The sequence below is a fragment of the Salmo trutta genome, chromosome 22, assembly GCF_901001165.1.
Source record: "Salmo trutta chromosome 22, fSalTru1.1, whole genome shotgun sequence".
In the NCBI taxonomy this organism is placed as follows: Eukaryota; Metazoa; Chordata; class Actinopteri; order Salmoniformes; family Salmonidae; genus Salmo; species Salmo trutta.
The window spans coordinates 2,633,839-2,659,191 of NC_042978.1; the positions used below are offsets into that span (position 1 = coordinate 2,633,839).

Sequence of the window (25,353 nt, forward strand, 5' to 3'; positions counted from 1 at the left end):
CAGCATTTGTGGGTTCGACTACAGGCTCAAAATGGCCAGAAACAAAGAACTTTCTTCTGTAACTCGTCAGTCTATTATTGTTCTGAGAAAGGCTATTCCATGCAATAAATTGGCAAGAATCTAAAGATCTCGTACAACGCTGTGTACTACTCCCTTCACAGAACAGCACAAACTGGTTCTAACCAGAATAGAAAGAGGAGTGGGAGGCCCCAGTGCACAACTGAGCAAGAGGACAAGTACATTAGAGGGTCTAGTTTGAGAAACAGACACCTCACAAGTCCTCAACTGGCAGCTTCATTAAATAGCGCCTGCAAAACACCAGTCTCAACGTCAACAGTGAAGAGGTGACTCCAGGATGCTGGCCTTCTAGGCAGACTTGCAAAGAAAAAGCCATAACTCAGACTGACAATAAAAATAAAAGATTAAGATGGGCAAAAGAACACAGACACTGGACAGAGGAAGATTGGATTTTATTGGAAAGACAAATCTAAGTTTGAGGTGTTTAGATCACAAAGAAGAACATTCGTGAGATGCAGAAAAAATGAAAAGATGCTGGAGGAGTGCTTGATGCCGTCAGTCAAGCATGGTGGGGGCAATGTGATGGTCTGGGGGGTGCTTTGGTGGTGGTAAAGTGGGAGATTTGTACAGGGTAAAGGGATCTTGAAGAAGGAAGGCTATCACTCCATTTTGCAACGCCATGCCATACCCTGTGGACGGTGCTTAATTGGAGCCAATTTCCTCCTACAACAGGGAAAGAAAATAAAAATATATATATATATTTCACCTTTATTTAACCAGGTAAGCTAGTTGAGAACAAGTTCTCATTTACAACTGTGACCTGGCCAAGATAAAGCAAAGCAGTGCGACAAACAACAACAGAGTTACACATGGAATAAACAAGCGTACAGTCAATAACACAATATAAAAAAAGAAAGTCTATATACAGTGTGTGCAAATGGCGTGAGGAGCTAAGGCAATAAATAGGCCATAGTAGCGAATTTGCTCAATTGAGCAAATTAACACTGGAGTGATAGATGAGCAGATGGTGATGTGCAAGTAGAAATACTGGTGTGCAAAAGAGCAGAAAAGTCAATAAACACAATATAGGGATGAGGTAGGTAGATTGGGTGGGCTATTTACAGATGGGCTATGTACAGCTGCAGCGACTGGTTAGCTGCTCAGATAGCTGATGTTTAAAGTTAGTGAGGGAAATATAAGTCTCCAGCTTCAGCGATTGTTGCAATTCGTTCCAGTCATTGGCAGCAGAGAACTGGAAGAAAAGGTGGCTAAAGGAGGTGGTGGCTTTGGGGATGACCAGTGAGATATACGTGCTGGAGCATGTGCTACGGGTGGGTGTTGTTATCCTGACCAATGAGCTGAGATAAGGCAGAGCTTTACCTAGCATAGACTTATAGATGAACTGGAGCCAACTTATAGATGACCAATGACCCAACGCACAGCCCCAAACTGTGCAAGAACTATTTAGGGAGGAAGCAGTCAGCTGGTATTCTGTCTATAATGGAGTGGCCAGCACAGTCACCGGATCTCAACCCTATTGAGCTGTTGTGGGAAAAACTTGACCGTATGGTACGTAAGAAGTGCCTATCAAGCCAATCCAACTTGTGGGAAGTGCTTCAGGAAGCATGGTGTGAAATCTCTTCAGATTACCTCAACAAATTGACAACTAGAATGCCAAAGGTCTGCAAGGCTGTAATTGCTGCAAATAGAGGATTCTTTGACGAAAGCAAAGTTTCATGGACACAATTATTATTTCAATTAAAAATCATTATTTACAACCTTGTCAGAGTCTTGACTATATTTTCTGTTCATTTTGCAACTCATTTAATGTATGTTTTCATGGAAAACAAGGACATTTCTAAGTGACCCCAACTTTTGAACAGTAGTGTACAGTCGTGGCCAAAGGTTTTGAGAATGACACAAATATACACTTTTCTAATATACACATTTTCACAAAGTCTGCTGCCTCAGGTTGTATAATTGCAATTTGCATATACTCCAGAATGTTATGAAGAGTGATCAGATGAATTGCAATTAATTGCAAAGTCCCTATTTGCCATGCAAATGGACTGAACCCCCAAAAACATTTCCACTGCATTTCAGTCCTGCCACAAAAGGACCAGCTGACATCATGTCAGTGATTCTCTCGTTAACACAGGTGTAAGTGTTGACGAGGACAAGGCTGGAGATCACTCTATCATGCTGATTGAGTTCGAATAACTGACTGGAAGCTTCAAAAGGAGGGTGGTGCTTGGAATCATTGTTCTTCCTCTGTCAACCATGGTTACCTGCAAGGAAACATGTGCCATCATCATTGCTTTGCACAAAAAGGGCTTCAAAGGCAAGGATATTGCTGCCAGTAAGATTGCACCTAAATCAACCATTTATCGGATCATCAAGAACTTCAAGGAGAGTGATTCAATTGTTGTGAAGAAGGCTTCAGGGCGCCCAAGAAAGTCCAACAAGCCCTAGGACTGTCTCCTAAAGTTGATTCAGCTGCGGGATCGGGGCACCATCAGTACAGAGCTTGCTCAGGAATGGCAGCAGACAGGTGTGAGTGCATCTGCACGCACAGTGAGGCGAAGACTTTTGGAGGATGGCCTGGTGTCAAGAAGGGCAGCAAAGAAGCCACTTCTCTCCAGGAAAAACATCAGGGACAGACTGATATTCTGCAAAAAGTACAGGGATTGGACTGCTGAGGACTGGGTTAAGTCATTTTCTCTGATGAATCCCCTTTCCGATTGTTTGGGGCATCCGGAAAAAAGCTTGTCCGGAGAAGACCAGGTGAGCGCTTACATCAGTCCTGTATCATGCCAACAGTAAAGCATCCTGAGACCATTCATGTGTGGGATTGCTTCTCAGCCAAGGGAGTGGGCTCACTCACAATTTTGCCTATGAACACAGCCATGAATAAAGAATGGTACCAACATATCCTCAGAGAGCAACTTCTCTCAACCATCCAGGAACAGTTTGGTGACGAACAATGCCTTTTCCAGCATGATGGAGCACCTTGCCATAAGGCAAAAGTGATAACTAAGTGGCTCGGGGAACAAAATATCAGTATTTTGGATCCAGAGCCAGGAAATTCCCCAGACCTTAATCCCATTGAGAACTTTTGGTCAATCGTCACGAGGCGGGTGGACAAACAAAAACCCACAAATTCTGACAAACTCCAAGCATTGATTATGCAAGAATGGGCTGCCATCAGTCAGGATGTGGCCCAGAAGTTAATTGACAGCATGCCAGGGCAGATTGTAGAGGTCTTGCAAAAGAAGGCTCAACACTGCAAATATTGACTCTTTGCATCAACTTCATGTAATTGTCAACAAAAGCCTTTGACACATATGAAATGCTTGTAATTATACTTCAGTATTCCGTAGTAACATCTGACAAAAATATCTAAAGACACTGAAGCAGCAAACTTTGTGGAAATTAATATTTGTGTCATTCTCAAACTTTCGGCCACGACTGTATATCTTTCATCTATGCTGTGATGTTAAAATTTTTTAATCCATCTAATCGTATACAATCCACAGATTGCAAGCTGAAGTTAATTACTTTTACTAAGAGTATTAGTATATTAGTAACTGACTGACCAGGTCTCTCCAAATATCCAAACAATGCTATTTCTAGGGTCAATTTTAGATTAATGTTATGCTTTTTCAGCCATTCCTGAGCCTGAGACCAGAAACAGGCTACCTGAGGGAAACACCAGAACAAATGGTCTGTTGATTCTGTATCCTTTCAACCCAAAAATAATTCTGCAGAGATGCGATGATTGTATGCCCCAAATATTCAACATTTTGTTGGTGGCATGAATTCTGTACAATAATTTTAGCTGAAAAGCACAAAGTCTTGAATCTTGCGACGCTTTATATATCAACTCATTCACACTTTGCCATGGAATCAGTACATCAAAAATATATTCCCAGCTATTTTACAATCTGTTTGGCACAGCTGTCAACATCCTGGTCCTCAAATGAAACTGGTATACTTTCCTATTTCTGCTATTCAGGGCTTGAACCACACAGTGTATAATATAGAGTGTATACAGTATTTATACAACGGGTGGGTCTAATCCTGAATGCTGATTGGTTAAAACCGCATTCCAGCCAGTGTCTATTCCACAAGTTACCACCGGCTAAATCTACGATGTTAAAATACCTATTTACTCTGTTCCATCTGACTGCAAAATACACTGTCTCATGAGTCCAACCAGGCACTTTATCAACGTGATCTCCACTATAAAAAGCATCTAGACATTATCTCACATTTCTTTTTGACTAACATTTACTTATCAACAGCGGAGATTTGTATAAACCTTGCTGTCTGTCTCTCTGACATTTGCAACATTGTTTCAATATTCAAATTCAATCGCTCAGCTGTCCCATAGTAATGAATGTGTCGGGAGTCAGGACGAGACAGACAGGCAGGCAGCTTTTCTCAGCCAGTCGAAATCATGAATCAGCTGGCATCATTTTTACGGATATATACAAAGACATGGCAATTGAAAAAAGGTAAAATGAAATGAAATGCAGCTAGTTTTCAGTCTTCCAGCATCAATTTTAAGTGATTGCGTTAGCTGTGTTGGTGGCTAGCTCCTCTGAACAAAGTCCTGACAAGTGAGCACATTTTCTATGGCAGGCGAAATTGTGCCTCATTAGCTCATTGTTATAAATGTCACTAGAAAACAGCTTAAACAAATGCAAATGCAGCTACTTTGTTGTTATTCTGGATTTCTGACGTGACTGTAAGTTAGCAGTAGTTGGCTAGCTAGCAAGCAAGGGATAAGAACGTTGCCAGCCAGTATGGCAATGGAACATTTTGAACGAACAACTGGGTCGCGTCCATAGATGCAGAACAAAAAGACTGAATGATTGGGTCCCATCTCTGGCAACCGAACCAATAGAACGAATGACCAGCCAGCTTGGGTAGCAACCCTAGATTTGTGTAGAAACTATATCTTGTGGAAGGATGAAATAGTATGAATAAATTCATCTAAATAACGTTTTTTTAATGAAAATATGTCAATCATTATAACAACAGCCGGGCCAATATATCCTCCAAACACCGGCTTCTCGGGCAATATCACTTAAGTATTAGATATGTAGGATATATTTTTGGTTTTTATATACAGTACATATACAGATATAGCGCTTGTTGCATTGTGGCCATAGACATAGAATCCATAGAAGGGTTTTAGAACCTCTAACCCTGGCAATTTGACTGTTAAACTCATGGGTCCATTAGCAATGGCTGCCAGTCGTGACTTGAATGGGAACAGCCATCTATGGCTTATATTTATATGGTTGGTTGCGGCTGCCTGTTAGCCTTTTTCAAATTTCTAAATACAATCGCGGGAAAAACGTACAGTTTGGAAAGGAACCCCTACCAGTGAAAAGAGAAGACTAATCTCTGTTGAACCAATACAAAAAAAAAATTGTGAACAGCAGCATTGTTTTTTAAAGTAGCTCACCTTGAGCGCATCGGCCTCACCGTGAGTAGTAGGCTATGGCTTCATCTCTATTATTAGGTGAGTTAGTGTGCCACTGGAAATTGTATTTAGTAGCCTGCTGTAGCAAATAAAATATATATTATAGGCTATTGCCTTATAATTTTGTACAATCTGTGTATCACTACATTGGCCTGGGCAATTGTTCGTTTGAATTCAAGACCAGATTGATCCATATTTGTCATTTTCAGGGTAGCCACTCATTTTGGTAATTTGCGTGGTATTAAAAAAGATTCAGCTACTATAATGTCTTCTGACATGTAAATTACGTACAAAGGCACATTTTTTGGGGGGGGACACTTAACAAATATGACTTGTATCAGGAAACTAGGCGTATGTCGCATGTCACTACTTTACAGGTGTCACGCTCTGACCATAGAGATCCTTATTATTCTCTATGTTTGGTTAGGTCAGGGTGTGACTCGGGTGGGAAACTCTATGTTTTCTGTTTCTATGTTTTTGGGCCGAGTGTGGTTCCCAATCAGAGGCAGCTGTTTATCGTTGTCTCTGATTGGGAATCAAACTTAGGCAGCCTGTTTTCTTCCTGTGTTGGTGGTGGGAGGTTCTGACACGCTTGTGTGTAGGAACGGATCAAGGCGCAGCGTGAGTATTGTTCCACATCTTTTATTTTGAATGTGAAACTTAGACAGACAAACAATAAACTATACACAAAATGACAAACCGTGACGACAGAGGTGCAACATGCACTAACTCAAAATAATCTCCCACAAACACAGGTGGGAAAAAAAACTACTTAAATATGATCCCCAATTAGAGACAACGATGACCAGCTGCCTCTAATTGGGAATCATAAAAAAACAACAACATAGAAAAAATAAACTAGATAAACCCCCCTGTCACGCCCTGATCTACTCTACCATAGAAAATAAGAGCACTCTATGGTCAGGACGGGACAACAGGAGCAGCATTTGAACGTAAATATGTATTTTTTTTTTACTTTCATGTGCCATAAAAACAAACTTGTATTCCATCCATAAATACAAACAAAAGTATTAAATTACGAGACCAGTTGGTTTAGCCATGGAAAAAGCCAGGAACCTTCCACTAGCCATGATTGGCTGAGATTATGTATGGGCTGGATATGCAGGTTTGGACTGGTATGCCATGTACAGTTGAAGTCGGAAGTTTACATACACTTAGGTTGGAGTCATTAAAACTCATTTTTCAACCACTCCACAAATTTCTTGTTAACAAACTATAGTTTTGGCAAGTCGGTTAGGACATCTTTGTGCATGACACAAGTATTTTTTCCAACAATTGTTTACAGACAGATTATTTCACTTATTATTCACTATCACAATTCCAGTGGGTCAGAAGTTTACATACACTAAATTGACTGTGCCTTTAACCTGTTGGGGTAGGGGGCAGCATTGACAATTTCGGAAAAAATATGTGCCCATAACACGTTTAAATGTTTCACTCATGTTGGCTGTGGTGAAGGAGAGTCCGCAGGTTTTGGTAGCGGGATGTGTCGTTGGCACTGTATTGTCCTCAAAGCGAGCAAAGAAGTTGTTTAGTTTGTCAGGGAGCAAGACATCGGGGTCATCGGCTGGTTTTCTTTTTGTTGTCCATGATTAACTGTAGACCCTGCCACATACCTCGTGTCTGAGCCGTTGAATTGCGACTCTACTTTGTCTCTATACTGACACTTAGCTTGTTTGATTGCCTTGCGGAGGGAATAGCTACACTGTTTGTATTCGGTCATGTTTCCGGTCGCCTTGCCCTGATGGGGCTAGGGGGCAGTATTTTCACGGCCGGATGAAAAACGTACCCAATTTGAACAGGTTACTACTCTGGCCCAGAAACTAGAATATGCATATTATTAGTAGATTTGGATAGAAAACACTCAGAAGTTTCTAAAACCGTTTGAATGGTGTCTGAGTATAACAGAACTCATATGGCAAGCAAAAACCTGAGAGAAATCCTACCAGGAAGTGGAAATCTGGATGCATGGGCTCTCTTCAAGTCGTCTCCTATTGAATACACAGTGACGTAGTAATAATAATAATAATCGGCTTCCACTAGATGTCGACAGTCTTTACAAAGTTGTTTGAAGCTTCTACGATGAACAGAGCCCGAATGACAAGGAGGGGAAGTTGTTGAGGCAGGGGGTGACATCACTTCTTGGGGTGCGTTCACGAGGGTGGATCCTCCCGTTCCAAAATGTTTTTCAAGACGCAGGAACCGTCCGGTTGAAATATTATTGAATCTTCATGTTCTGAAGGCCCTAAAGATTGATGTTTTACAACGTTTGACATGTTTGAACGAACGTAAATACAACTTTTTTTTACTTTTCGTCGCGACATCGTCCGCGCGCTTTCTACACTTGGAGTAGCTTACTGGACGCACGAACAACAAGGAGTTATTTGGACATAAATTATGGACTTTATCGAACAAAACAACATTTGTTGTGGAACTGGGAATCCTGGAAGTGCCTTCTGATGAAGATGATCAAAGGTAAGGGAATATTTCTAATGCAATGTATGATTTTAGATGTCCCCAAGATGGCGGCTATCTGTATAGCCTAGTGTATTTTTATGAGTACAGTTCTCAGATTATTGCAAAGAGTACCTTCCTCGTGAAGCTTTTTTGAAACATTTCTTAGCGTTTGCATAAAGGAGATGTTCATCTATAATTCTTTGAATGACAGTTTAATTTTATATCAATGTTTATGACAAGTATTTTTGTAAATTGTGGCGCTGATTCATTTGAGGGAAAATATTTTCTGAACGTCACGCGCCGATGTAAAATGCTGTTTTTATATACAAATATGAACTTTATCGAACACAAAATGCATGTATTGTGTAACATGATGTCCTAGGAGTGTCATCTGATGAAGATCGTCAAAGGTTAGCGCTGCATTTAGCTGTGTTTTGGGTATTTGTGATGCATGCTAGTTGCTTTGAAAATGGCTGTGTGATTATTTTTGGCAGGGTACTTTCCTAACATAATCTAATGTTTTGCTTTCGCTGTAAAGCCGTTTTGAAATCGGACAACGTGGTTCGATTCAGGAGAAGTGTATCTATAAAATGGTGTAAAATAGTCATATGTTTGAGAAATTGAAGTTATAGCAAACGTCCCACCTTGCCCAGGGAGGTTAAACAGCTTGGAAAATTCCAGAAAATTATGTCATGTCTTTAGAAGCTTCTGATAGGCTAATTGACATAATTTGAGTCTATTGGAGGTGTACCTGTGGATGTATTTCAAGGCCTACCTTCAAACTCAGTGCCTCTTTGCTTGACAGCATGGGAAAATCTAAAGAAATCAGCCAAGACCCCAGAAAAAAAAAACTGGTTCGTCCTGGGGGGCAATTTCCAAACGCCTGAAGGTACCACATTCATCTGTACAAACAATAGTATGCAAGTAGAAACACTATGGGACCACGCAGCCGTCATACCGCTCAGGAAGGAGATGCATTCTGTCTCCTAGAGATGAACGTACTTTGGTGCGAAAAGTGCAAATCAATCCCAGAACAACAGCAAAGGACCTTGTGAAGACGCTGGAGGAAACGGTATCTATATCCACAGTAAAACGAGTCCTATATCGACATACCCTGAAAGGCCGCTCAGCAAGGAAGAAGCCACTGCTCCAAAACCACCATAAAAAAGCCAGACAACGGTCTGCAACTGCACATGGGGACAAAGACTGTACTTTTTGGAGAAATGTCCTCTGGTCTGATGAAACAAAAATGGAACTGTTTGGCCATAATGATCATTGTTATGATTGGAGGAAAAAGGGAGAAGCTTGTAAGCTTGAAGAATATCATCCCAACCGTGAAGCATGGTTGGGGTGTGCTTTGCTGCAGGAGGGACTGGTGTACTTCACAAAGTAGATGGCATCATGAGGGGGGAAAATTACGTGGATATATTGAGGCAACATCTCAAGACATCAGTCAGGAAGTTAAAGCTTGTTCACAAATTGGTCTTCCAAATGGACAATGACCCCAAGCATACTTCCAAAGATGTGGCAAAATGGCTTAAGGACAACAAAGTCAAGGTATTTAGTGTGGCCATCACAAAGCCCTGACCTCAATCCCATAGAAAATTTGTGGGCAGAACTTGAAAAAGAGTGTGCGAGCAAGGAGGCCTAAAAACCTGACTCTGTTAACACCAGCTATATCAGGAAGAATGGATGGGCCAAAATTGACCCAACTTATTTTGAGAAGCTTGTGGAAGGCTACCTGAAATGTTTGACCCAAGTTAAACAATTTAAAGGCAATGATTATTCTGACATTTCACATTCTTAAAATAAAGTGGTGATCCTAACTGACCTAAAACAGATCATTTTTACAAGGATTAAATGTCAGGAATTGTGAAAAACTGAGTTTAAATGCATTTGGTTAAGGTCTATGTACACTTCCGACTTCAACTTTAGCAAGCTTCTGTCTATTCTGGCCCTTCTTTGGACACTGTGTTAACAACCCTCCAGACGAGCTTCAATGCCATTCAACTCTCCTTCCGTGGTCTCCAACTGCTCCTAAACACAAGTAAAACTAAATGCATGCTCTTCAACCGATCGCTGCCTGCACCTGCCCGCCCATCCAGCATAACTTCTCTGGACGGTTCTAACTTAGAATTTGTGGACAACTACAAATACCTAGGTGTCTGGTTAGACTGTAAACTCTCCTTCCAGACTCACATCAATCATCTCCAATCCAAAGTGAAATCTAGAATTGGCTTCCTATTTCGCAACAAAGCATCCTTCACTCATGCTGCCAAACATACCCTCGTAAAACTGACCATCCTACCAATCCTCGACTTCGGCGATGCCATTTACAAAATAGCCTCCAATACCCTACTCAACAAGCTGGATGCAGTCTATCACAGTGCCATCCGTTTTGTCACCAAAGCCCCATATACAACCCACCACTGCGACCTGTATGCTCTCGTTGGCTGGCCTTCACTTCATCATCGTCGCCAAACACATTGGCTCCAGGTCATCTACAAGACCCTGCTAGGTAAAGTCCCCCCTTATCTCCGCTCACTGGTCACCATAGCAGCACCCACCTGTAGCACGCGCTCCAGCAGGTATATCTCTCTGGTCACCCCTAAAGCCAACTCCTCCTTTGGTCGTCTCTCCTTCCAGTTCTCAGCTGCCAATGATTGGAACGAACTACAAAAATCTCTAAAACTGGAAACACTTATCTCCCTCACTAGCTTTAAGCACCAGCTGTCAGAGCAGCTCACTGATCTCTGCACCTGTACATAGCCCATCTTTAATTGAGCCCAAACTACTACCTTTTCCCCTACTGTATTTATTTATTTTATTTATTTTATTTATTTTGCTCCTTTGCACCATATTATTTATATTTTAACTTTTAACGTTCTTCAAACTACAAATCTACCATTCCAGTGTTTTTTTCTTACCATACTTTATTTACTTTGCCACCATGGCATTTTTTTGCCTTTACCTCCATTATCTCACATCATTTGCTCACATTGTATATAGTCTTATTTTTTTTTTCTACTGCATCATTGATTGTATGTTGTTTTACTCCATGTGTAACTCTGTGTTTTTGTATGTTGTCGAACTGCTTTGCTTTATCTTGGCCAGGTCGCAATTGTAAATGAGAACTTGTTCTCAACTTGCCTACCTGGTTAAATAAAGGTGAAATAAAATAAAAAAATAAATAAAGTGAGCTGTTCAGTATGTGCTGACAGTCCTTTCTACCGAACCATTTTTGAAAGATATAACTTTAGCCTTTTCAGAACTACAACATTTTGCTACTTTTCTCAAAAACATGAATGCCCTGAATTTAGTAGGAGCTATCGACAGATCAGTAGGAACAAGTGATGGGCTACTTTCTGCACACGCCACAATCAGTGAACCAGTGTGACTTGACACAAGAATGGACAAATAAGATGTGACTACAAACAAAACTGAGTTAAATGGTTCCAGTCTGCCGTGAAGCTACATTTACAAGATATAATTGTCAGATAAAAAGGATACTTTTAGTTAGCTAGCAAACGTTAGCTTGATGGCCCGCTAGCTAACGTTACCTGTAGTAATATTATTCAAATCAGAAACCAATTTGTATTGCAAGACACAGCCTATTGTTAGCTAGTTAACATTGAACCTAGTTTGTTAGCTTTAGCTACCTGCAGATTCATACTACAGCTATGACAATGGTTGTATTGGTAGTAGTATGAGTTGGGGATGTGCCAGTTCATTGTTTAGCTAGCAAGCTACCCAGCTAGCTACATGTCCAAACAAAATACTCCACTTCGGCCGAATTATTACATGACCCACCAAATTAGCATCACCGGGGGCAAACTACCTGCCCTCCAGGACACCTACAGGACCGGATGTCACAGGAAGGCCAAAAAGATCATCAAGGACAACAACCACCCGAGCCACTGCCTGTTCACCTCACTATCATCCAGAAGGCGAGGTCAGTACAGGTGCATCAAAGCTGGGACCAAGAGAGTGAAAAACAGCTTCTATCTCAAAGCCATCGGACTGTTCAATTCTGTTAAATAGCCATCACTAGCACATTATAGGCTGCTGCCCTATATTCATAGACTTGGACTCAGTGACCACTTTAATAATGGAACAGTAGTCACTTTAATAATGTTTACATATTTTGCATTACTTATATGTATATACACTGTATTCTATCCTATTCTACTGTATCTTAGTCTATGCCGCTCTGACATTGCGCGTCCAAATATTTATGTATTCTTAATTCCATTCCTTTACTTTTGATTTTTGTGTATCGTTGTGAAATTGTTAGATATTATTGTTAGATATAACTGCACTGTTAGAGCTACAAACACAAGCATTTGTGATCCGATTCAGGAAACTAGGCGTATGTCGCAAGTCACAACTTCACAGGAGAAATGCTTTCTTGAACATGTGAACTTTCATGTGCCTTAATAACAAACTTGTATGCAATCTGTAAATACAAATAAAATGATTAAATTAAGAACCTTGTTGGTTAAGCAACAGAAACAGATGTCAAACTTCTGACTAGACTTGATTGGCTAAGATAATGAGTGGGCTGGACATGCCGAGAGAGGAGTTGGTCTTCCATAGAAGGCTTACGTCTATTTGACCTCATCAGTCTTTGTTGGTAATCCTGTCGAACGCAGCTTTTTTATGTATTGTGTAGTGGAGCTGCATAAGTGTTGCTCTCCACTTTCTGGAGGATCAAGTCCTTAAATCAGTGGAATTAGAGTATGATAGCTAAAGAGATGGAGAAAACACCTGTCTCTGGATTACATCTTCAAACTAAGGGCAACCGTGGCATGGCATTCCTGACAGGGTGATGCATCCATCATGAATGATGATGTATACTGGTAAGATAGTCTAGCGTTAGCAAGCTACATTTTCAGATATTACACGTTATCTAATTTTGACAGAAATTGGTTTCATTTCAAGCTAAAGTGTACTGTTAGCTTGCTAAAGTCAGCTGGCGGGCTCCCTAGCTGATGTTATTATTCGTTTCCCAGAGCCATTTGCTGTTCTAGTTAGAGCCTAATGTTAGCTAGCTAACGTTGAACATGGTTGGCTAGTTCCCAGCACTGCGGCATTGTTGGCATTGTTCATTGTTGTTTAGGGTTAGCTAAATTCAGCTGGCTGGCTCGTTAGCTAACGTTACGTGACGTGTATACAACACCTGTTGAATATGGCCTGTGTCAGAAAACGTCTGTTTACCTCTGAATAATGTTTTCATGTTATTCAGAGGTAAACAAATCATTGGTCAGAACATCAAGTGTGTGCTCTGAGAGCGCAAGAGATGGGTGGGGCTAAAGCTTAAGAGGGTTTGAACGACGCTGAATGGGTGTAGACAAAGAAGATCTCTTCACTAGATAGCAAAACATTCAAAGGCGATTTTCTCAAAGTGAATTTACAAGTTGATCAATTTTCAAAGCAGAATTACTTTCCCATTGTTTCTCAAATGCAGTAGATGATACACTTTTTTTGTAGCTCTGAGTCTCTACTTTTATCTAATGTAAAAAAAAAAAAAACATTTTGCTACATAAAACCGAATACAGGTTGTGAGTCACATTTCCCTACACCCGCAATAATATCTGCTAAACAAGTGTATGTGACAAATACGATTTGATTTGTCTGGGGGTGATTACGATCATCGATTGTATTTCATGAACATGTGTACATGTCTAGACAAAAGTGTCGTGTAAGCGTCATCTAATAAAGATAAAATATTTATGACACTTTCTGTTTTTGATATTGCTACTATGCAAGTACAAGTTTATTTTTATTTTTTTTCAACTTTACTTAACCAGGTAGGCCAGTTGAGAACAAGTTCTCAATTACAACTGCGACCTGGCCCAGAAAAGCAAAGCAGTGCGACAAAAACAACACAGAGTTACACATAAACAAACGAACAATCAATAACACAATAGAAAAATCTATGTACAGTGTGTGCAAATGTAGAAGAGTAGGGAGGTAAGGCAATAAATAGGCCATAGAGGCGAAATAATAATAACAACTTAGCATTAACACTGGAGTGATAGCCAGGTCGATGAAGACAGCTGCACAGTACTGTCTTTTATCGATGGCGGTTATGATAAGGTTGATATTGTGCTGTGCAGACTGGCAGGAATTGACTGGACTGAGGCTGGCTGATGTCCTAGTTAACGGTGATGACCGCCAGCAGTGGCAAACTGACTACTAGCTAGTAGCTAGTTAGCTGGTTAGCTTCTGATGGGGGTTCCGGTTCTAACGTGTAAAAAATAGCAGATCCGTACCACATTGGGTGAGGTGGGTTACAGGAGAGTATGTTCAGTCCGTAGATGGAAATTGAGATTAAAAATATATACAAGGGCCATTTTCTCAAAAGTGGGGTTACAAGTTTATCAACTTTCAAAGCAGAATTACTTTCCCATTGTTCCTCAACTGCAGTGTATGATATACCATTTTCGAGCTCTCAAATGTTCCCCATGTTCACCACTTGAGCTTATGCCACATCGCAAATGTTATTATCGGTTTATTATAAAGGGCCTTTTTCTTCAACAGTAAATTTACCACACATCAAATTGCATCTTGGTGCAAGGATTTGTTCACAGAAAATGATGGTGTTTGGGGTAAAAGAAAAACAAAGCCCTGGGGCCTATTCTGGCCCTGATACTAGTAAACAATGTATTACTAGTACAATTTTAAATATTAAAATAATAATATTATAAATTACATATTATTTAAAATCTGTACTAAAACTGTATATCCTTGCAGGTCCACATATGTTGGGGAGGGGTCTCAGTTAAACATTTCTCTACAGACAATCACCCACTTGAGCTGCCTAATTGCTTGCAGCTGGCCATTCTAATTGAGCTTCAGCAGTCCTACGGCTATTTTCATAAAATCACGGTGCTCATATAAAACCCGATATAAAAATAACTCCTAGTGCCAACAAGATCCATCAAAGTCATTGCGTCTATGTGATACTCTACAAGATAGAAGTTCATTATGTTGTGAACCATTTTTGATTACAGGAGGGTTTGTTTAGATTATGTGCTTTCTTATCTCAGATTAGTTGTGGAAAAACATTAAAGAAAGTAATGCCGGCTGTGTGTCCTAAACATATGATGGCGTAATTATAAGAGAGAACATACATAGTTATATGCCAGTTGTCCCACATATGGAGTTTTTCAGCTCATTTCAGCTCAAAAAAGGGAAAAGAACAGTACCCCATTTTGACTTGTGGAAATGTAGAAGATCAGACCTCCTGACTAAAACACTGACTTTGCATTCCAATACCCAGTGAAGATCATTATGTTTTGAATATAATTGATGTTGGCTGCTTAGGCATTGTTTCATTGGATTTTCTTTCCAAATTTCCTAAAATTGTGATATAACACAAAAAGCTTTGTTTTTTATATATTTGGATCATGAGTAAAATCATGCAGTATATGATTTATTTTATTAGAATTTTGAACCAAACGTGACCTTTGTCCTAAGGTTGTGGGACATTGACCTTAAGTAAATTTATGAAAAAAAAAGATTTACTTCCCTTCACCTACTCTTGTAGTTATAACACAGAAGTTTATTTCAAGAAACAATAGTCCCCAAGTCTATTCATGATATTACCAAATAGTTCTGACTACATGTTGTCCCTAAAAGCAATATCCACTTGATGTGACATAATTCTGGGATTAAACAAAGAGTCAGCATTTGGGCACTATTGCGCTGGGAAGGGATCTCTTGCAATGAGGAAGTACAGAAGACATGGATGGAGCACATGGCCTGAACAGATTGTAAACTTGATCAGAAATATTTATCAAAATATTCCACTTCTCTGCCATTGAAATTAAAGGGGTCAGTTTCTTAGTAATTTGGTGTAACGCCTTTTGAATTTATATATTAAAATAATTCATATTTTTTAACAATTTAAATATAAAATGCAATGAAAACATGTGAAATCTTATGGAAGGCTTACTGTTAAAAATAAGGCCCCAAATGGACCATACAGCCTGAGATTTCTAACTGTGTGACAGCTTTCTTTTTCCTGGCTGTGACATGAAGATGGTGTCACACCTGAGGAAATACATAACCAATTAATAAACTTCTATAATTAACTTTTTAAAATGTATTTTTCATCAAATAACACGTATTTGCATTAGATGAACTTGTATCCTGTTGCAATTTTGATCCTTTTAAGTGGTTATGAGTACAATATTTATATACTGTATTAATTATTCCACGCATGGTTTCTCACTCTCGGCAGGTGACCATTCCTCTGGTGACCTCTGAGTCTGTCTCTGCCCTCTGGGAAGGGTCAAATTAGTTTTACCTCTCCCTAGTGATGATGCAGGTGCCCACAAGTGTGCTTGGGTCTCATCAATCACTGGAGGATTGGGCCCCTGCGCTTCGCTGTGTGCCCAGGTAAACCTCAATGTTTCAGGGTTGATCCTGCCAGCATTTTCTATCAAATGTGTGCCGAATACAACAGGTTTAGACCTTTCCGTGAAATGCTTAATTACAAGCCCTTAACCAACAATGCAGTTTTAAGAAAATAATTACAAAATAAAGTAACACAATAAAATAACAATAACGAGGCTATATACAGGGGGTACCGATTCAATGTGCGGGGGTACAGGTTAGTCAAGGTAATTGAGGTAATATGTACATGTACAGTAGGTAGGGGTAAAGTGACTACGCATAGATAATAAACAGCGAGTAGCAGAAGTGTAAACAAATTCAAATAGTTTGGGTATCCATTTGATTAATTGTTCAGCAGTCTTTTGGACCTAGACTTAGTGCTCCGGTACCACTTGCCGTGCGGTAGCAGAGTGAACAGTCTATGACTTGGGTGATTGGAGTCTTTGGCAATTTTTTGGGACTTCCTCTGACACCGCTTAGTATAGAGGTCCTGGATGGCAGGAAGCTTGGCCCCAGTGATGTACTGGGCCATACGCACTACCCTCTGTAGAACCCTACAGTCGGATGCAGAGCAGTTGTCATACAAGACGGTGATGCAACCAGTCAGGATGCTCTTGATGGTGCAGCTGTAGAACTTTTTGAGGATCTGGGGACCCATGCAAAATCTTTTCAGTCTCCTGAGGGGGAATATGCGTTGTCATGTCTTCTTCACATACCAAACATTAAGCTAAGCAAGTCCAAAGATTAAGCCAGTCTGTACAGTGAAAGTGTGAATGGCTCATTAAATCAGCTATGGTTCGATTAATCACTCCAATGTTACTTAGATAACTGTGGCAATTGTAGATGTGAGATAGTGTGCTGAAATTTGGGAATGCGTGGATTTAGCAGACCCAAACCTATTTTTACATAGAGAGAGCAGGTAATTTCCATGCAAAGGATCCATGAGCACCAGCATGTAAAGTTCATAGGAACATGTCAAATTGGGTGTCAAACTAAAGCTAAGAGTCTATTTGTTTTTGAAATTATGGAATTTATACCAAATTTAACCACTATCCATCCTAAAAATGTGAAATAAACAAAGGCTTTGATTTCTTGTCAAACAGATGGAAAATGGGTCTTAGAAAACATCTCCCAGAAAAAGTCTTAAAAAGTATTAGAAATACATCAAAACACAATGTTGAAGTAAAGACCCCTGCCAACTATTATCAACACATATTTAGTTTTGGATCAATTTTTCTGCCTTCTGTAAGTTTAAGAAACATTGCCTTATGCCTTGGAAATTCCGTTACCAAAAACCCACATAGCTTTAAGATATTTTCTAAGGATAATGAAAGTTGACAGAAGTAACAAGGTAGATCTATCAATTAGTTGTAGTGTTTTTGTTTATGAATTATTAAGTGATTAAAACTCAAATTTCCCCCAAAATCAGTAACTGAATTTCTGCAATTGAATTGGATACAATAGGAAATCATAGCAGTCACAATCCACAGTTGAGTACATAGGTTTGGACAGTACTGGACAGCACAGTAAAGACAAGTCGAGTATAGTTCAGTACTGTACAGTGCAGTAGAGTTCAGTGCAGTACACAGTAGAGCACACTAGAGTTGAGTACACAATAATACTGTACTGAACTCTACTCGACTATACTCTACTGCACAGTAATCTACTGAATTCTATTGTACTTAACTGAACTCTACTCTGTGCTGCTGTACTTTGATATCCAAACTCGTGAAACAGACTTCTATGATTGGTTCAGATTTGGCCTGGTCCGAACCAACCAAATGTGGTCTTGTTTGGGTGCAGAGCTCATTAAAATAATAGCAAGTGTATAGAATAATACACAAAAGGTATACATTTGCATATTTGGGTATCTATTTAGGATACATCACCGTTACCGGGTGTAAATCCACTTCACTTATTGTAGTTCAGTAAACAAAATAGATTTTTTTTCAACGTCAATGTGTCATGTCATCGTTGACACCCCATTCATTTTGCAGACATAGTTGAATCTTAATTCGGAGCAGATTTTGGAAAACATGGACAAATAAAAAAACGAGATTCAGTGACCAAACATTGAGCACAGTTCTACCAGTAATATTTTTTTTGTAAAATGTTCAGTGTAAATCGTTAAAAGTAGTCCTAGTGCATATAGTTGTATGGTTTGTTAAACTTTTAAATCAATGTTTTTGTTTGGCATACATTTTAAGTGAAGTGAGTCTGTTACTGTGGAATTGCCCCACATTTCATTAATGTCTTGTGATCTTGGGTGCTAATTCAAGCTGTCCCTAATGATAGAATTATGAAAATGAATTGTTTTGCATTCATCCATTAATATGTTATGCAAACAATATGTTATTATAGTGTGAAGACTAGATAAAAGAAAACACACTACTCAATCCTAACTTCAAATACATGTGTTTTCCGTGGCTTTCATATAAAGCATGTATTGATGTCAATGGAAGATTTTCACAAAATATGACGTTATCTAGTGTTAGTATTTGGCTCAGCGTGATACAGTGGTGCAAATGGTCAGAATAGTTTTTTTTTTCATTAATTTTCTCTGACTGGCATGAGCTGGTTTTAAACATAAGAACCATTTAGTCCAAAAAATGCTAAACTTTTATGGACAAGGTATGCATTAAAAACAAAACAAGATAAATTATTACGTCAATGCAACCGAAAGCAGTCACTCGCTGATACAGTTTACTCGCTGATGGAAGCCAGCTAGTTTATTCAACACTATCACAATGGAGGGTCATTTTCCCATAGACACCTTTGTAAAGTCTGTGGATCCATTGCCTTTGTTCTAACAAGATACACCCTTTTCACATTATTGTGCCGACCCCATCCGTACTCTGCTAGCTCGGATACATTATTTTCATATTGCCCCTTCCAGCACGGTTCCAGCAACGATGGTGGGTGTTTAACCAGGACCATGCAGTCAGAGGAGCTTGGCATGGTTTGGCTGGCTCATTAGTGTGAAAAGGCTATCAGAGGCTTGGGTGAAAAGATGTTGGAGAACGTCTAAGGACAATGTTTGATCCAGTGGGCAGTTTCTCTGTGACTATATGTCTGAGCCTGTGTGCTACTCAGCAGGGTCACACATATGGGGTATTAAAACCTCTCAGGCCAGATCAACCGTGGGAGTCAGCTATCTGACATCATCAAATACGACTTGACAATAACCCCCCTGAATACAATGCAACTCTGTTTTATTTCATTATTTCTTATTTCCCCAGACAGATTTGCCAGAGTTGCTGACATTCTCAAATGATCCAATATCTTGGGTTGTGGCGCTCGTACGTCATGCCATCCCATGCACTTTGTCTCACTGCAACCCTGTGTGACAAGACCTTGTGTATTAAGATGCATAACTATACTATGGGTTGTTTACTGAGGTGTGCAGGTGTTCATATCTATTCCAGCCACATTCAAGCAATGCTTTGTGTAGTCAGAGAAAGTGCTCATTATTAGAATATTAACCCATTTTGTATTATGAAAATCAGTGTATTGCTAAAAAGACTATCCTGAGCCCTATACTACGAATATAGTTTGTGGAGTTAGCGAGGCAACTTTGGTCAACTCAGAGTTCAACTTGGGATAACCGGTACCACGAAAGTGGCTCACCTTATAGCCAGGAAAATGTATATGGCAACGAATCCTTCAGATCTAACCTGCTCCGGGGCAGGCAAACTCATGGCTAACTACATTTATACTGAATAAAGAATCTAAGCAGCAAGGTGAAGACCAATTAAATCAGATACTCTCCCTCGCAAAGATGGCGTCATCATCCACTTCATTCGAGGAAGACAATTGATAACATATTTTATTACTCAAATGTTTTTTGTGTGTAAAAACATAGTAATGTTAACATGCCTATCACATCACACATTACATAATGACAAATGAATTTGGAACTTCAAGCACAGTAAAATGTCTGTATGAATTAATACATACACCTGAAATCACTGGCCACTTTATAAAATTGAACACTAGTCACATTTATAATGTTTACATATTTTGCAATACTCATCTCATACAGTTGAAGTCAGAAGTTTACATACACCTTAGCCAAATACATTAAAACTCAGTTTTTCACAATTCCTGACATTTCATCCTCGTAAAGAATTCCCTGTTTTAGGTCAGCTAGGATCACCATGTTATTTTAAGAAAGTGAAATGTCCAAATTATAGTAGAGAGAATGATTTATTTCAACTTTTGTTTCTTTCATCACAGTCCCAGTGGGTCAGAAGTGTACATACACTCAATTAGTATTTGGTAGCATTGCCTTTAAATTGTTTAACTTGGGTCAAACTTTTCAGGTAGCCTTCCACAAGCTTCCCACAATAAGTTGGGTGAATTTTGGCCCATTCCTCCTGACAGAGCTGGTGTAACTGAGTCAGGTTTGTAGGCCTCCTTGCTCGCACATGCATTTTCAGTTCTGCCCACAAATGTTCTATAGGATTGAGGTCAGGGCTTGGTGATGGCCACTCCAATACCTTCACTTTGCTGTCCTTAAGCCATTTTGCCACAACTTTGGAAGTATGCTTGGGGTCATTGTCCATTTGGAAGACCCATTTGTGGGCAATCTTTAACTTCCTGACTGCTGTCTTGAGATGTTGCTTCAATATATCCACGTAATTTTCCTCCCTCATGATGCCATCTATTTTGTGAAGTGCACTAGTCCGTCCTGCAGTAAAGCACCCCCACAACATGATGCTGCCACCCACGTGTTTCACGGTTGGGATGGTGTTCTTCAGCTTGTAAGCCTCCCCCCTTTTCCTCCAAACATAATGATGGTCAGTATAGCCAAACAGTTCTATTTTTGTTTCATCAGACCAGAGGACATTTCTCCAAAAAGTACAATCTTTGTACCCATGTGCAGTTGCAAACCGTAGTCTGGCTTTTTTATGGCGGTTTTGGAGCAGTGGCTTCTTCCTTGCTGAGCGGCCTTTCAGGTTATGTCGATATAGGACTCATTTTACTGTGGATATATGTATACTTTTGTACCTGTTTCCACCAGCATCTTCACAAGGTCCTTTGCTGTTGTTCTGGGATTGATTTGCATTTTTCTCAAAGTACGTTCATCTTTTTTCTGAGGTCTTGGCTGATTTCTTTTTATATTCCCATAATGTCAAGCAAAGAGGCACTGAGTTTGAAGGTAGGCCTTGAAATAAATCCACATGTACACCTCCAATTGACTCAAATTATGTCAATTAGCCTATCAGAAGCTTCCAAAGCCATGACATCATTTTTGTGATACAGTGAATTATAAGTGAAATAATCTGTCTGTAAACAATTGTTGGAAAAATGACTTGTGCCATGCACAAAGTAGATGTCCTAACCGATTTGCCAAAACTATAGTTTGTTCACAAGAAATTTGTGGAGTGGTTGAAAAACGAGTTTTAATGACTCCAACCTAAGTGTATGTAAACTTCCGACTTCAACTGTATGTATCCTATTCTACTGTATCTTAGTCTATGCCGCTCTGATATTGCTCGTCCATAAATGTATATTTTCTTAATTTCATTCCTTTACTTGGACTTGTGTGTATTGTGTATATGTTGTGAAATTGTTAGATATTACTTGTTAGACATTACTGCACTGTTGGAGCTAGAAACACAAGCATTTTGCTACACCCGCAATAACATCTGCTAAACATGTGTATGTGGCCAATAAAATTGGATTTGATTTACAATAATTGTATCGATAGGAGTGGGACAAAAGGTGCTTGTGCATTGATAACCACACCAATGCACACCAAGGTAATAAAATAAAGATGCCACTTCTAAAAGTCTATTTCACACGATAGCCTGCTGAATTTGCAATATAACTTTTCTTTCATTTTGATTTCGGCACAAATTAAAATGTGGCACTGACTTACTTGCCCATGGATTGATGTTTCAGCCGTGTCTCAATGAACACACATACAGAAAACTCATGTATTATAATACACACTGAGTATACCAAACATTACGAACACCTTCCTAATATTGAGTTATCTATGTCTCAATTGTCTCAGTTTTAAAAATCCTTCTTTAATCTGTCTCCTCCCCTTCATCTACACTGATTGAAGTGGATTTAACAAGTGACATCAATAGGGATGTCACTATATTAGGGTTCGGTATGGGCAGTTCGGCGTTTGACTAGCTATGTGCGACACGCAAGCGCAGTTACAAGCCTGCTAGAGTTAGGGGCAGGCGGATGATCAATATCCACTGTCATAGTATGGATGAAGCCTGAGCTGGAATAGGAAGCTAACTGAAGCTGAGTAGATCTAGCTTGCTTCATAGTATACCCCTCTCTAGTGTGTAGTCCAAAGACTCCTGTCTGTACAATACAGACAGTTATGTAGTGTGTAGTCTACAGACTCCCTTGTAGCAGACACTGGGCATCTGGGAGCATCCAGCGGCCGTTCATGCCAAGGAGTCTGACCTTAGTCTTGCAATAGGATTTGCCAATGAAAGCAGTTGGAGAAGAGCAATCTCTTAATGGGGAGTGATTTTGGGTTGATTATGTCTGGGGGAAGTCAAAACTCATTTAAATGATGTTGCTGATAACTGAATACTGATATCCCATTTTGATTCTGACCATGTGTTAAGCCAAATTGATTACACAGGAAAAACAGGTGTAAAAACAACAGTACCCATCAGGAATTACCTTTGTGACATGATTTTGTAGGCGTCTGGGAGATAGCAGTTGATGTTCTCCATCTGGAAGGGGTCAGCGTCACAGATCTTGTCGTCAGTTCGGCCGTAGTTGGCACTTTCAATCATGATGACATCACTTCCTGGACAGCGTAGGTCGATCGGATAACCCTCGCAAGACAGCTCTCTCCTCACTAAGCCGAACGGCAGGGCAGCCCGGCTAAACCCTGAGGGAATAGAAGAGTCTTCTATCAGTACAAAAGAAAATCTAAGAGAGAAATGTAGCCACTCTGAAAAGTACTCACCAAGGCTGTAGACTGAAAAATGACTAAGAATTACAAAACGTGCTTGGCTATCTCACAAGTACATTTCTGAAGAACTGTTACATCATTAAGTGTTTTACAATACAGTACACCCTTATTCAGAATCCATAAAACATCTGTGAAAGAGACCTACAATGCCAAATTTATTGGGCAGTAGTAGAGCATCCCTGTTTTTAAAATACGTACAACCACATTAGTATGCCACTGACATGCCCATAACACAGTTGTGACTGACTGACAAAGGTGTAAAAGAAAATGTCATAAAGCAGCATGAACTCTCAACCGAAACTGAAATCACTGAAATCACTGTATATCAATGATGAATGTAAAAACTCTCCTTTAAAAATGTTACGTATTTTGATTAAAAGTTTCGGACTCTCCTTTTTAACTGAAATGTTGTGTATCAATTAGCTTTAACGACACCATTTGAAGCACTGCATTTAAGTTTCCTTTATTCTCTCCATGGAAATTTAGGGGGGGGGGGGTGGGGGCGTGTGTTCTGAATATGTGAACACGGCCAAATAGCTGTGCTTATGGCCGGGTAAAGTTAACTATTTTGCTCCATTTTCTTCTCTCTCAATTAATGATTTTGAAAGGACAGCTTTCCTTCCATTCCAGCTATGAACTATCTTCAGAAGACGAGGAATATTAAAAGGAACTGTAGCTAATACATCACTCTCTAGAAATAGACTGAACTCTCCAAAACTTGCTCATGACAATGGTTTCACCGAGTTACAATTTAGTACAGACACAGGCGTCTGGCATTTGCACTGCTGAGGAGAACTCTTACCACATATTGCCCTGTATATAATAACGTTGTTAGCTGTAACTTTCCTGTCTTGGTTGAAGCACATGTCGTTAGTGTTTACCGACTTCTTCCTCTCTAATGAGTCTGTGTTCACAGTCTGGTGGCTTGAAAAAATGTCATTACTCCTTTTCATACACTCATTTGTTGTGTAAGACTGGCAATGGCAACTCGGACAGATCCTGTCTGTGCTCTGCTTGATAATTACCCAGGGCCTTTGCATTTCATAAATTAAATAGTTTATACTCACCAAGCATGAGCGCAGTGTGCTCAAAGCAATTCACTTGAACTCTGCTAAATTGGCCCGCGAGGGTAAGTTTTTTTTTCTCCCATTGAATGCTTCATCAATTAACAACCAATACGATTACATTGCACAATGTAATGCTGTACTACTGTTGTTAGAGACAATCAACATTCTGGGTTTTGTCCCTCTCTAGAAGTGCTACCCTGGTGTTTTGCTAAGGAATAATAATGTTAGTTTAGATTGTCTGATGCTTCCGCTTTTGTGCCAATAAGATGGTTTTGTTAATGTGCTTAATGCTTTACAGTGTAGATTTAAGAGGAAGTAATGGTTGCATCACTATGGAGTCAGATTGCTGTCTTTAATAGTTGTATTAGTATTTTATTTATGTTTGGAAGAACCAGAACGTGGGGGAAAGAGGCAATTTTGCTGTTGGTCTTTTTTTGACATCCAACTTTCTCATCTGACCATTAAACATGAAAAAGGAAAAGTTTTCAAGTCTGATAGGCTTTCACCTTACTTCAAAGTCTGAAGTTTTTTTTCTCCTCACTACAGTAGAAAAAAATTATGCTTTAGGTGATACACAATTCAGAGGTGTTGTTGGCTCGCGAGAAATCCTCAAGTTAAAAAAAAAACAAAAACACGGCATGCCAGAAACATGATTTGACAACCAATCTAACGTTTATGTCAATGCATTCCAGCATAGCTCTATAATAAGTCAGTCACACACAATGTAATAACTGAGAGAACCTATGTAATACATCAGGGTTCCCTATTATTGGACATAAAATACTTAAAAAAACACCAGCAAATCAGCAACAAGTGATTTTAATTTTGAAAATCTGTTCCAAAGTATTCCCACATATAATAGAGAGATATACAGTGTGTGAGATTGTATACAAATGTAAGCAAGGTTTGAAATTATTACATTTTAGTCAAACGTT

The 25,353-nt window shown here is 39.5% G+C and overlaps 1 protein-coding gene across 6 annotated transcripts in view; it reads right to left on the reverse strand.

Moving 5' to 3' along the window:
* Nucleotides 1-25,353, reverse strand: part of adgrl2a (adhesion G protein-coupled receptor L2a) — a 210,813-nt gene that overhangs the window by 78,646 nt on the left and 106,814 nt on the right. For all 6 annotated transcript variants that reach the window (XM_029706291.1, XM_029706293.1, XM_029706292.1 and 3 more), the window contains exon 3: nucleotides 23,054-23,267. In XM_029706291.1, the coding sequence (XP_029562151.1) occupies nucleotides 23,054-23,267 (214 nt within the window). The remainder of the gene's footprint in view (nucleotides 1-23,053; nucleotides 23,268-25,353) is intronic.